Source organism: Sinocyclocheilus anshuiensis, unplaced genomic scaffold (assembly GCF_001515605.1).
Source record: "Sinocyclocheilus anshuiensis isolate Anshui unplaced genomic scaffold, SAMN03320099.WGS_v1.1 scaffold1122, whole genome shotgun sequence".
NCBI lineage: Eukaryota > Metazoa > Chordata > Actinopteri > Cypriniformes > Cyprinidae > Sinocyclocheilus > Sinocyclocheilus anshuiensis.
The window spans coordinates 96064-110552 of record NW_015536522.1 but is presented as its reverse complement, the minus strand read 5'-3'; the positions used below and the strand labels follow the sequence as shown (position 1 = coordinate 110552).

General features: G+C 36.9%; 1 protein-coding gene across 1 annotated transcript in view; it reads right to left on the bottom strand.

The window, feature by feature from the left end:
- Nucleotides 1–3297: 3297 nt before the first annotated feature.
- slc22a21 (solute carrier family 22 member 21) overlaps nucleotides 3298–14489 on the bottom strand; it is an 86230-nt gene continuing 75038 nt past the window's right edge. The window contains exons 6-10 of the mRNA XM_016493547.1: nucleotides 9071–9168; nucleotides 8511–8725; nucleotides 7627–7809; nucleotides 7259–7394; nucleotides 3298–3694 (exon numbers count right to left, since the gene is read on the bottom strand). Of these exons, the coding sequence (XP_016349033.1) occupies nucleotides 3619–3694; nucleotides 7259–7394; nucleotides 7627–7809; nucleotides 8511–8725; nucleotides 9071–9168 (708 nt within the window). The 3' untranslated portion in view covers nucleotides 3298–3618. The remainder of the gene's footprint in view (nucleotides 3695–7258; nucleotides 7395–7626; nucleotides 7810–8510; nucleotides 8726–9070; nucleotides 9169–14489) is intronic.

Sequence of the window (14489 nt, the reverse complement as noted above, 5' to 3'; positions counted from 1 at the left end):
ATTGGTCCAGACGCTACAAATCCCCCCTTTCGGACGTTGTTGTCCATAGAACAGTGCAGAGAATTTCAGACTGACCTAGTGATGATGGCAGGAGAGCAGCAGGTAGTTGTTAGCCCTCAGTTTTGCTCAAACGTCACTAGAAATATGATGTCAATGGTGTCGCTTTGCTTCTGTGGCGGCACCCCCTCTGTTTTGCTTGAATGTCACTAGAAATCTGATGTTTGCAGTGTCGCTTTGCTCTTGTGGTGGCACCAACTTGAGCGTGCCTGAGTTGTGTTGGTAGAGGTTTCGCTGTTGGGCATGTGGGCCCGTTGCTCCATCCAATGTTGACTGGCTGCTTCTGGGGTGTTGACCAGGTCTGTTGCCATGGTGATGGCTCTGTCCTCTTCTGGCTAGGGGCTTTCTGCAGAAGGGTTTTGCATTGTGGCAATGCTGGGTGCCTTCTGGTGCCCACTTTGGATTCGGAGTTGTGAAGTTCAGAATCAGTGGGGTCTTACAAACACCTCTAGTGGAGGCCTTGTGCTTGTTAAAGGCCTTCTGTGTCAGGTCACACAGTTGTTGAATAGGCATTGTGCGGCAGGCTATAATGCCTAAATGGTGACTTACAATAGGATGGAGGTTTCGGAGGAAAAGGCTCTTGAAGAGCTGAGTAAAGCTGTTAATTTCTCCTAATGTCTTCTTGCTTTTCCTACACTCTTTCATCCAGTGTCCAGGTTTACCACAGTAATGACAACTGCCCTCCCTCTTAGGACTTTTACGTTTCTGTCTGTTCTCTGTGTTGACCTGAAAGGATACTGCTGCAATCTTTACTCTGGCTTTAACATCAGAGTCTCTTTCCCATGTAGCTAACCTGTCCAAGTTGTTTTGCAAACTTCCAGTGGACCATGTTAGATCTAAGAACGGCAAAGCAGATCTGTACTCTGATGAAAGGCCATCAAACCATTATCTAACTAGTGGTCCTTTATGATCCAGTACCTCCTCTGGAGTGTCAGCTATTCCACTGTATGCTGCAGCTGACTGACTGCCAGATTATTAACTTCCACAAAAAAATCTGCTCACATCACCCCTATTCTATTTAATCTTCACTGGTTGCCTGTATCTATTCGTGTGCAATACAAAATTCTTCTGCTCACCTTTAAGGCACTCAATGGTCTTGCTCCCTCCTATCTTTCCGACCTACTTTCTTCTTATATACCTTCTCGCACACTCCAGTCTTCTAATACTGAACTTTTTTGTGTACCTAGGTTCCACCTATCTTCAATGGGCGGCAGGTCCTTCTCTGTTACTGCACCCAAACTTTGGAATTCAGTTCCCCTGGCACTCAGAACAGTCACCTCTTTCAGTGAATTCAAATCAAAGCTTAAAACTTATTTGTTTAATCAACACTATCACTAATTTACATTGTGTATTTGTCTGTTTTGTTTTCTATTTCTGTCTTTACTACATAATCTGTGTTATATGCAACTGCATTATTTGTAACTGAATTGGGCAAATGTCCAATGAAATTGTTTCTTTGTAATCAATATTTGCTGCTTTGGTGTACCTTGTAGAGCGTCCTTGATCTTGGGAAATGCGCTATATAAATTAAACATATTATTATTAATAAAATGTATTATTTATTTATATTTAAAGTTACATACGACATTGGTATACATGTTCCTTAGCATTTGAAGAGAATGACTTGCAGTCATGAAATCAACTGTAAAGTGCGCATCTAGCTGTCAGGTTTGATGCACACTTTTGATATTTATTAAAAAAACTGTCAAATCATATGTAAACATATGTATTTGTATATACTCTAAACAAGGTTCATCTGGTTCAATATGCAGCAGTCCGAGTGCCTACTAAAAGTAAGAAATACAATCATAACAGCCCAATTTTACCGTCTCTTCATTGGCTATCTGACAGGTTTTGTATTAATGTTAAAATTCTGCCTAATTACTTACAAAGCCTTGGTCTAGCAGATGATTTTCTTACTTGAATCCTCAACTACAAAATAGTCTTCTTTGCACACTTCCTAGATTTCTTTCGTCTAAATTTCAGTCTAGACTTTTATATGCATAATATAACAGTGTCAGTGATACACATTACCAAAAAGTATTTAGGTTTGTCACTACACAAAAATGGTATAAACTGAACAAAACCTACAATAAGATTAATAAGAATATGATGTATGCTATATAACAAATATATAACTGCTTGTATCACCACAAAATGTAAACTATATTATCGCACAGCTCTAATCAGCTAAATGTGTCTAAGGCAGGTGTTTTGGAGCTGGTTGAGCTACACTCTACAGGACAGTGACTCTCCAGGACCGAACTCTGACACGTGCGTCTAACCTGTCAACATGGCACAGAGAAAACACACACCGCATACGCATTGCAGACAGAGTATGTGTGAAAGGGCCTCATGATTTAACTGTAAGCGTCATGGTTAGTCCATCAACAACTGGCTGCAGGAGTGTTCCTTGTCATCTGGCTGGTATAGTCAAGTCAAATGTATTTGTATAGCACTTTTCCCAAAACAAAACAAAAAAAAATCTTTATTTTCAACCTTATAGTCCACATGTGTCAAACTCGGGTCCTGGAGGGCCATTGTCTGTAGTAGCTCACTGGAAGCTTAGCTGGTTCAGGTGTGATTAATTAGGGTTGGAGCTGAACTCTGCAGGACAATGGCCGTCTAGGAACTGAATTTGACACCCTTGGCTCACACACTGCTCATATATGCAGTGTAAAACAATCAAAATCTCAATCAGAATGTTTTTTTTTTTTTCACTTTTTATTGTTTAAAAATACATACTGTAGTACAATAATGGTTAGTTTATGGGGAATTTGCAATCCAGAGTTTATGGAAAAGTGACATATTGAGGTGATCAGATATGGCCAAACTGTTCTCCTTATTCTTCACATTGCTCTGTATGTTGTTAAAATTACATTTAAAACAAAAAGTATTAATTTGTGCCTTTTGTATTTGTCAATGTGATTATAAGAATAATTATAGGTGTAAAATTGAGAATTAATGCAAATTTTCAATAAATCAAATAAACCTAAACAATAAACCAGAATTTCTTGGTAGCCTTTCAGTAAATTGATTTATCATAAGAAAATTATTAATAAAATATAAAGTGGAAGAGTTGTCATTCTCAGACATAAACTAGAACATGATAAAACCTTTGGTTTAGATTGTGATCAGGACAGAATTGTTTATTAAACTAAAATAATTTTTAAAAATTACTTTGCAATAAATTCTAGTTTAACTATTTTTCTGTATTCATCTAATTTCATTTTTCACCATTTTGTTTCACTCAATAACAGCTCGGTTTTGAGAGAGAGAGAGCGAATATATAACAAGTTGTGCCAAAGGCCAAAATGTATTATATGCTGTACGTGGCTCTTTATCATATTTAAGAACAAAGCTTATTCCATAAATTAACTTTATGTTTTACATAAAAAGTTATTAGTTATTAGAAAGGTTATTAAAATGTGGGCCTGTATTACACTGAGAAACAAAAAGGACCATTACATTTTAATGTAACCCCCAAATGGCAAGACAGGTTACAGCCTTGGAGTGAAGGATTTAATTTTACATACTTTTTTAAAATCTCTCAACAGTCCATTACAAGTGTTCAGACTCATGCTCCTCGTCACAATTTCCGTCAGTTGGACTGTTAGAAGAATGTCTTTTTCTGAACCTGAAACAAAGTATAATTATTTACAGTATACAACAAAAATTTGCAATATCACTAAAATGTCAAATGATTTACAATTGTAACACCACTCAATATTTGCAATATTTCTAAGTTGGCAAGTAGAGTTTTTTCTCTTGTGCACAAGCAAAAACAAATACTGTTAAAAGACAATATAGAAAATATAGGCCCCAAAGCAGAAACTCAGCAGAATGAAATACACCTGTGATTACTGACACATGATTGAGTACAGCTGTGATTTCCAACGCATGAACATGGTTATAAAATGATCTGTGAACACCAGAACTTTCTTAGGGCTGTGTCTATCTGCATGTCTGCAGATAGAGTCCATTACTCCACATGGACAATAATTTCCAGGGGAATTAGGCAATTAAAAATAAGTGGAAACAGTTGAAGGAATCAGGGGGTATAGAATGAGTCACAGTGGTCATCCTCCTAAAACGATACTTGAATAATCTAGTTCTTCAGGCTTGGCACTTCAATGGAAATCAACTACTGTGACAGCTCAGAGAGCTCAAAGGATGTTGCATAACATCAACAGTCACCCACAGGAAGCACTACCACGGTCAATACATTGTCCTGACAGTGAAGCACGAAGGTTAGAGTGAGGGGGAATAATATTTAATATATAACCATGATGGGGAGATGACATTTATAGATAGCACCATGATAAAAAAGGGAAAACAAGATCATTTTTCCTACCTCATTAGCAGATATAATTTTTGTTTTAAGCAAATACTAAGAAAATTTTGAAGCATTTTTCTGAAAACAAGACTTAATATCTGTAGTCATTTTGCTTCTCAAGGAGATCTTGATTTAAGAATATATAGATATTTGTAACAGAAAACAAGACAAACATATTAAGAAAATCATTTTTTGTAGTGTAACAACTGTCAGAGCTATTAAACAATCAAATGTTCTTGATTACTGATAGAAAAAAAACTGATTCGGCTGATAATGTTGTAAGTTTATAAGTAACATCAGAATATGCTCATATGGAGCCAATTCACTTTGAACCCGATTTACTAAGATCCCATATAAAAAAATAATAATTTTCACATGCAATCTAGCAAGTTTATGGCTATATTGTGGGGGATCTACTAAGAATATTTGCATTAACAGCCCCAACGTGTAAACACCCACATGTAAAGGAAGCGTTTGTGTGTTGTAATTCTACCAAATCAGTGTTAATATTGACAGGCATTTTTTTATTTAGTCTAAGTCTTTATCTTGAGATGAAAATGCTTAATAGTCTTAGTCACATTTTAGCCATCTGAGTCTTTCATAGTTTTAGTCTAGTTTTAGTCAACGAAAAGTCATTGCATTTTTGTCAACTTTTAGTCATTCCTTTTAGTCAAACTGCAGTTACCGACATTTATTTTGGTAGCTATTTTATATGTAGTCTTAAAAAATTGTCATTAATTCTTCTCTCCTTAGACCAAATCAATTAAGCTTATGAGAAATTTGAATCAAGGATTGAATTTGGAGAAACATGAATAAATTATGACTATTTTCATTTTTGGGTGAACTATCCCTTTAACAGTAGTGAAAAGGGAGCAACTTATAACAATTGTAGTTGTTCATATATAATATATATCATTTTTAATTTTTAAAAAAGAAGCAGAATAAGACAATAAGACAAATACGAAAGAGATACAAATTAAACTCATTTTTCAGGTACAGTAGGTTTACTTGACATTTGTTTAACATCTTTTGTTGGTTAACATTAATGGCACTTGCATGGATAGGTACTTAATTAGGAATGCTGTCCCTTTAAGACGGAAGGCATGCATGTGAATGAACTTTTCCACGACATTCTAATTTATTGAGATGCACCTGTATATGAGAACTGAAGAAGTGGAGCGTGTACGAGAGAGAGCACTTCTATCAGCACGATTCCGCCTATCCCGCCTTCACTAACTTTAAGTTAATCGGCAACGAATTGTGACTCCCGGGGAAAACGGGACATCTGGGGCCTGATGTATAAACGTTGCGCAATTTTCCACGCACATATCGGGATTTATAAAAAATAAACTAGCCGTAAATATGACACTCTAGACCATGCGTATGCACTCTTTTACTGGAGGGAGCAAAATAAGGAAGCAAACAGAATGATTTTAAAGTCTGTTTTACATTTGACATAGGCCTACACATTTAGATTAAATATGACACTCTAAATAATGAAGTTAAGCACTGAAATTTCATGAAATTATTCTATAGAAATTGCAACATTTTCATATGAAATTAAAAATAAATATTTGCAGTGGATGTGCTGCTTTCGAACAATTTTCCTGTGGTATGCGATTTAATGTTTTAATCACAGCGAGGATTGCTTGGCGCATGACAATTCTGCTTTAAATTGTGTCCTAAATAGTAAAACAAATGTTCTGAGAAAATACTTTTGTGCGAATAATAATGATCATTTTTGTGAACTTGACTGTTTGATGGCTTTGGAACATAGACGGTAACGACAGACATAAGGATGCGCTCGTTGATTAAACAGTCCATTGGTCTGATGACAGTATAACCTCTGTTCTCAGGTGTCGCGCACAGACAGTATCCTAATGATAACCCCTTTCGTGCTCTTCCCAATATTGTGACAAACACCATATTTAAAATATAGAATTTGAAGGAAACTGTATAATATGCACGTTTTATTTTCAAAATGTTTTGTTATTGACAGGTGAGTCAGACAGCTATTTACACTGCAAAAAAATAAGGCCTATCTCTTTACATAAAAAATATAGGCTATAAACATTCTAAAATACATGTTTACCTTTTAGGCAAATTGCATAAATTAGAATAGTGATGTCTCAAACCGCAAAAATTATATGCAGATGACGTTATGCATATTAAAACTAGGTATTTTAAGCTCCATATATGGCTATTTTGAGGAGGAGACGGGGTGGAGATTCATGTACGCACAATCTTCCGCTGACTGGGTATTACACAGGGAATTTTGCACAGGTTCTGGTGTACGCATGGCTTTATAAATCTGAAACTTTTGTACGCACGCAAAATCTGGCTTTTGTGCGTTCGCACACATTTAGGATGAAATCTATGTAAAGTTTTATACATGAGGCCCCTGGTCGCCTTATCCCTACCCCTTCGGGTTATGAGGCCATTGTTTCAGATCGCTATTTCGCATTTTGGTAGCCTATCCATCCACTGCGGCTGCCATACTGAGACTAGATATGCAAACGCCCCTTATCCGATTGCAATCCAATGACAGGAACGCACATTTTGAAGGACAAGACAGTAGCCTATAGGATGTATTTTAAATGTCCGGTAGTCCTCAAATAACATTATAGTCCTGTCTCGGCTTGTTAACAAAGACGCGGCATAAATTTCGTTATAGTTTATTATATTAGTTTTAGCTCGTCAACATCTTGTCTTAGTCACAGAAAATTTTTTCGTTAATGAATATTTTTCGTCGTCGTCTTCCTTGATGAAATTAACACTGTACCAAATGTAAAGTTTTAGTAAATTGGGCCCATTGTATACAGTACTGCTAATGCTACAGCAAACAGCAGAGGGCGCTGCTCTTACCCAGCTACTGTCTGCATGTGACTGATAGTCTCTGGTAAAGGTGATCCTAGACTCTCTGGAAGCAGAATACTGAGTAACCCGGAGAGAATGTTCACACTGCCAATTAAAATGTAGGGCAAAGATCTGTAATAGCCTCCTGCAACATACACAAAAAAAAAACAACAAGAGACACTTGAAAAAATAGTTTTGATAGGCATGTTTGAGAAATTATGAAAATATAGACATATAGTTTGACTACACATTTTTCAAATTATTTTTTTACATTTACATTTCAACTTCTTCCTTACTTGAGGAACTAGATAAATAACAGAAGATCCTGAATTTGTGAGATTAGAAGGAATGGATTGTACAAACTAGAGTTTAGTGACCTAAGTAGATGAAGTATGGTGCCAATATGCTACCGACTCTGGACGCCATTGAGCAGGCTCCTAAAGCCGTGTTCCTCAGTACAGTGGGGTAAAGCTCTGCAGTAGCGGGGTAAAGGATTGAGAATGCTGCCGACAGACCAAACTTTCCCAGCATCACCAGTGAAAAGGCAACATAATTCATATCTGTAAGTTCATAGATACAAAACATTTCATCCAAAGTTGACCAAATGTTGTGAGTCAAGCAATCAAACACATCATTAGACAGATGATCCCTTATAATCATACCAATGTTTTAAAAAAAAAAAACAGCAAATGGTGACAATAGGTTTAAACTAAATCAAAAGTAAACACTAAAATCTGAATGAATCCATGTTTTTGAACAAGTCAAGTGAGTCAATTATTCAGTGAGCATTACATTTTTTATTACCTTTTTTATTTCAATATTCAATTAAAAAAATATTAATGTTCATTTAAAACTCATCAATCTTATAGCATTATTAATGCAATTCTCATTCATGCCACCTCTCAACACCTAAATGCCACTTCAGATGCAGCTTCTGAAAGCAATGTTATGGCCACATTGTAGCCTTAAATGTTAATGTGTAATGTGTGTATGTTGAATCAAAATATTCCAAATATTTTTGTCTAAAGCTGCTTTTTGATACTTCTCTCATTTAACACAATAATCACTATTTTTGAAGGGTAATTTCTCAGCCCAAAACAATGTGTGGTTAATTTGCAGTTAATTTGCAGTTAACTTGATTAATTAATAAGCAGATCATAAAATAATTAGACTTGACAGCCCCAATATTTTAATAATCATTTAATATATTTGTTATTATATTGTAATAAATGTTACAGTTAAAGAAGCAGTGATTCCTCACGTTGTGGTATGAGTTGTATGAAGAGAAGAACCAGTCCTCCTAATGACAGGGTGGAAGACAAGCAGAGACGTCTAGGCCAGCGGCGGAGCATCAGCCAGGCCATGATGAGGGCAGGCACTTCCACAGCTGCTGACAAGAAGCAGTTCAGGTAGATGTTCCCATGCAGACTGGACGTGTTCAGAGACAAGGCACAGTATCCAACTGAAACGGAAAACCTAAAAGAAGAAAGAGGAGCATGAGCAGCGGGTTTAGAAAATTATTATTGACTTCCCGCATTACTAAAAAAACAATAACCATCTCAGTCTTACCACAAAAACAAATATTGGCTGTTACACTACATTTTCTTATATAAATAAAAAAAAACACAAAAAAAAACGTTAATGATTGGACATACATATGTTCAGTTGTACTGAATGACTAAATATAATTTACTGTACATGCATTTGCTATAACGATACAAAATTCTGTATGGTTATAGTATGAAGATTTAATGGGCTACTTATATATGCAGTGATCCATGTGTTGAACCGGTTAATGTCTAGCCAATAAAGTTTTCTCACCAGACCAGGCACAGCAGGACGGTTATGCAGCAGACGTTGCTGGACTTCACCAGGTCACAGAGACTGTAGGTCCGCAACCTTCCAGCATTTTCCCTTGTCTTTAGTGCACGTGTCACAACAAACATGTTTTATTACACAGCACTGGAAACCATTTTAAAATCAAAACACTACACAGCAGTGTAAGCAAAAGACCAGCTGATATCCACAGCAAAAAAATATATTTATAGTTATTAAAAACACTGAAATACAATTTACCTGATATCTGCAAAGCCAATGGAATTGCAAATTACCCTAATTTTTTACCCTGCATTTCTTCAGTAAAGTCTAATTTCAATCATATTCAAAAACTCAATGAGTTTTTATTCCTGGTTAAATAAAATAAAATAAAAAAGGTACATAAAAGTTACTAACTAATCATATCCACAGAATATACAAGTATCACCTTACAAAAGAGGAACAAACAAAATATTTCCAACTGGCCTGAAATTAGATTTTACATACAGTATTTAATTAATATCTTCCACAAACAGTGAATTGAATTGAAGTGCAGCTTTGGCATTATGAATCTGTGTGGATCAGTCTGTGTTGTGCACGTAAAATAAAATAAATCATAATACATTACATTTCTATTTTTTTCTTCTTTTTTAGCAGTATTTATTTATTGATCCTTATTAAATACTGTTACAAAGTTTCAAATACAATTACTGAATGTTATTTATATATAACTATATTATTTACAATTAAGTGGTATTATATTTCAATGGAAACCTTTTATTGTTAGTTACATTGAGGCAAAAGAAGTTAGAATCAAGGATAAACTGAAATTCACAACTGTCACAAAGAAAGGAGAGATGGAGGACTTCTTTCAGCTTTTACCTTTTATTTACAAAGAAGACTATCCAAAACAGAACAAAGGCACAGGATATCGTGACAGCTATGCAACTAACACAAAGATAATAATGGACAAACGAGTACAACTAAACTGAGGCTTAAATACAAAGCAACAGAGAACAGGTGTGAACTAATCAGGAGCTGTGGAAACACAATAGTACCGGGAAAATGGGAAGAAATTAAATTTTGGTCACCCCTCGTGAGGGTATCACACAGTTGAAGCAGAGCTATGTGTCACAAATCTGGTCTATGAACTTCCGTTTGTTCACCACAAGAGTTCATTATCCACCACATGGACTCTCACACTACATAGACTGTCACACTCACCCTGGACTTCAGTTCCCACAATCCATTTCACTCTGATTACACACACGGCTGCAGCCAATCACACACCCTACATAAGCCATGGACTTCTTCTCTCTCACTGCTGAGTATTGTCTGTGTTTATCGCTCTCCAAGTGATAGCACTTTACAGAGCCATTTCCCTGTCCTAGTTTCTAGTTGTTAGTCTCAGTTCCTAGTTCTAGTCTTAGTCTAGTCTCGTGTTTCCTGATTTCCTGGTTTCTGATTCTTGCCCGCGTATCTTAGATTTTCCTTTTGCCTTGCTGTTTTCGGACTGTGTTTGCCCCTCACCTGGACTATTGCTCAAGTTTACGGATTACCTCTCTTGTCAAGCCCTCTGGATAACGTTCGCTGTCGTCTGACTCAAGCCCGTTTTGGATTGTTCTTTTGTCTTGCCTGTGCCATACCTGTTTAATGTTGTGCCTGTGTTTTTTGACCATGTTTATTAATAAAAGCATGCATGTGGATCCGCACACCTCTCGTCTCGTCGGCTCCATTACACTATGAACCGACTGCCCTAAAGGCAGTGTTTCTTCCCTCACTGCACCTGCGTGAAACAGAAGTGAAACCATGGCAACATCCACGTGTTTATTTCGCCCAGTGTGAGCTGTCAAGTAGCATCTCGACGAACGGATTCACATAAATCCTGAGCTTTGGCTTGACATCGCATGCGATTTACTCGTACAGTGAGAGTTGGTATTTAACAAAAACATTGCTGAAATCAGTGTATGCCCGGCCTTAGTCAAAGTACAATGCATTAAACTGCATTCATTTACTTCCATACAAAATGCTATAAATGGATCTTCTGGTGACTTTTCCAGGTCTTCTCCACAGGCTCGTATCCAGCCTATTGTGGAAGGGGGAGGTTCTTTTTTTTTTCTTTTCAAAAAGTGGACCTTTTTGCAGTTTCCCCCCTAATTTAGTATTGAATTATGAGGTTCAAATACTTCATTTTGGTGACTTATCCACTAATTTGTGCTGGACTAGCTTGTCTGCTGGTATCTTAAAGTCACCATGAAATAGAAATTGAAAATTCTTATTTTTTAATGGAATACTGTAGTGTTTATTATAAATAATTCATCCATGCACTTCATTATTTTTTTTAAATTCATGTGCCCTCGTAATCTTTAATCAAAAACGTTAACCTCCCCTCCCCCCCAAAACGACTCATCTTCTCTTTCGGTCACGAGCTATGGCGCAAGGGCAGAAGAGCTAGTGACGTGAGGGGTAAACGCTGGGATAAACGACAGGGGGAAAAGCTGAAGCTGATGCTTCACTTTATAGCACTGACACCAGTCATAAGGGAGTACATTACCCCTAAACATTGAAAAGATATTAGGATATTACGACAACATTACTCTTAGGACATCGCAAACAAAATTTTTTCATGAATATGACTTAACCTGATGGAGGACATGCTCAGTCGTTTCTCTCTCTCTCTCTCTCTCTCTCTCTCTCTCTCTCTCTCTCTCTCTCTCGTGCACGCGCTTGCGCTGTTTATGCATGTTTTGTGCCGTTGATTGTCGTCGTCATCCTTAATAAATAGAACATTTATTCATGCTTGGGTGTCGGCTGTGAATCCAGTGGAGAGAAATCCCCCACCACTAACTGCAAACTGGCATTCAGATCTGCTTCCATTTTGTTAGCAACGCCCCAGCTTCCAATGATCCAATCAATTTCCAAAGGACGAAATCAAGTTCCGCCCTCTCATTTCAGATGCCGTTTCACTCGGATATACGTCACAGTCGAGAAGAAAAGACAATAGCAACTTCCATTTCATGCCAACTTTAAGGAGCATTACTTTAGATGCACCAAAAATATTTACTACAATGTTGTCAAATTGCTTACCAAGATCATGTATTCTTCAGTCCAAACACTTACACAGTTCACAAGTTTGAAGACCACACTAAAAACAGAATATATTTAAGGAACTTTAGTAGTGATACCTGCCAGCAAATGTCAACTTGATTGATGGCTTTGACCTTTGTGACCTTTCCCCCTCCCCCACGCACCCACCACATGGCGACCACCCACGCTGTGTTGACCCCGTGACCTGTCCAGATGTGAAAACCGGCATATGTGAAATTCCGACGTCAACCTTTGACCTCCGGGGATGAAAAATGATGTTTGTTCAGCTGTATGTCCGTTTCAGAGGATGGCAGGCTATAAATGAAGACCTGAAGAATGTTTTTGAAGATTTTAATGGTCCGTTCCCTCATCCGGGGGGGGTTTGCCTCATCTGGGGTCCGAGTGTCCGGTTGCATTCTGAGGCATGCTTAGATAAATAGACCCTGGCACTTCTGTGGAAAATCAGAAAAGAGCTACGAACTAAACAATTTTAACAGATTCTCTCTTTCACCCTCTCTCTCTCTCTCTCTCTCTCTCTCTCTCTCTCTCACTGTATGGGAGATGTGAGAAAGATATTGGTTTAAGGTCGATAATAAGTAGACAATTTTAAACAGTTTGTGAGAACAGATCATAATATGTGTGACCACACATATAATCTGATGGTTGTATAAAAGAATTTAAATAAAATATGTAACATGACTATTAATGAAATTGGGGGATAAAACAATAAAAAAAAAATTATAATATTCCTCTTACATTTTTCCGTGAAACAAAGTCTTCCTAGGGCAAGCATCGCCATTCTTCAAATTAGAGGTTTACCAAAATTAAGCTGGAAAAGCTCTCTCTCTCTCTCACGCAAGCACACGTGCACATTCAATCGCCCCTTTATGTAAAGCACTCTGAATTACCATTGTGTATGAAACGTACTATATAAATAAACATGCCCTGCCTTGCCTAACAGTCCTGGCCATCCTAAATACTGGTCACGCTCAATGAGATGAAGACATGCGGAGGTAGAAGATACAACAAACATACCCCTTTGGGTCATCAAGCACCCTGTCTAACACAACACACATGCTCCAGAATGGGGTAATGATGGTTTCATTATTTCATGATGAAAACAGACTGAATATTCAGATACAAGATGAGACTGTTTGACTTTTTTCTTAAGACAAAGACAATTGTTTGATTTCAAGAACACACAACCAAATCCTAATGCTATTTCACGAAATAACACAACAACGGCTGATCCGTTAGAACATATAAATGTCAAGTTTGTTTTATCATAGGTATATCATATTATTCTTGAATGTAATTGTTCAGTCTAAATATGTTAACAATTTTTATTTTTTTCACAAAGATGTTCAATTTAACACGTGTAACTAATATCTCATTCAAATGCTACAGACTTCTAGGTCGGGGAACTACAAGTGTGTTATTTCGTGAAATAGCATTAGGATTTGGTTGTGTGTTCTTGAAATCAAACAATTGTCTTTGTCTTAAGAAAAAGTCGAACAGTTCCATCTGGTATCTGAATATTCAGTCTGTCTTCATCATGAAATAATGAAACCATCATTACCCTATTCTGGAGAATGTGTGTTGTGTTAGACAGGCTGCTTCATGACCCAAAAGGGTATGTTTGTTGTGTTCTCTACCTCCTCATGTCTTCATCTCATTTACCGTAACTGGTATTTAGGATGACTAAAATTAATATAAAAAAATGTAGAAAGTTTACTGTAATGCTAGGTTTAAGGGATGATAGTGTATACAATTTATGAATATAATGTAAAACCTCTCCCTTCTAAGTATGACCTGAACCATTTGAGTACCATCCCAGAAAGCCCAACCCCGTTTTCCAGTCTCTCTAGAAGTATGTTATGATCGACAGTGTCACTGAGATCTAGTAGTACCAGTCTGCTCAGCTTTTCTGCGTTGTCTTTGTCATTGTTTAATCATACTGCTTTTCATCATCTTGTAGAGATACAGGGTGTTATGGTAAAAAATTTTATTTGTAAAAAGTTTGTATGAGACATCGTAAAAGTTTCAATGTTTAACTGCTGTGTGTGTATGTGTGTGTGTGTGTTGTGTGTGTGTGTGTGTTTGTGTTTTGCTGCATATTTGTGTTTGTTTGAGTGTTTGTGTGAATACTTGTGTTTGTGTTGAGTGTTTGTGTGTGATTGAGTGTTTGTGTTTGCGTGTATGTTTGTGTTTTGCCGCATATTTGTGTTTGTTTGAGTGTTTGTGTGAATGCTTGTGTTTGTGTTGAGTGTTTGTGTGTTTGTGTTGAGTGTGTGTGTGTGTGTGTCTGTGAGAGAGAGAGAGAGAGAGAGAGAGAGAG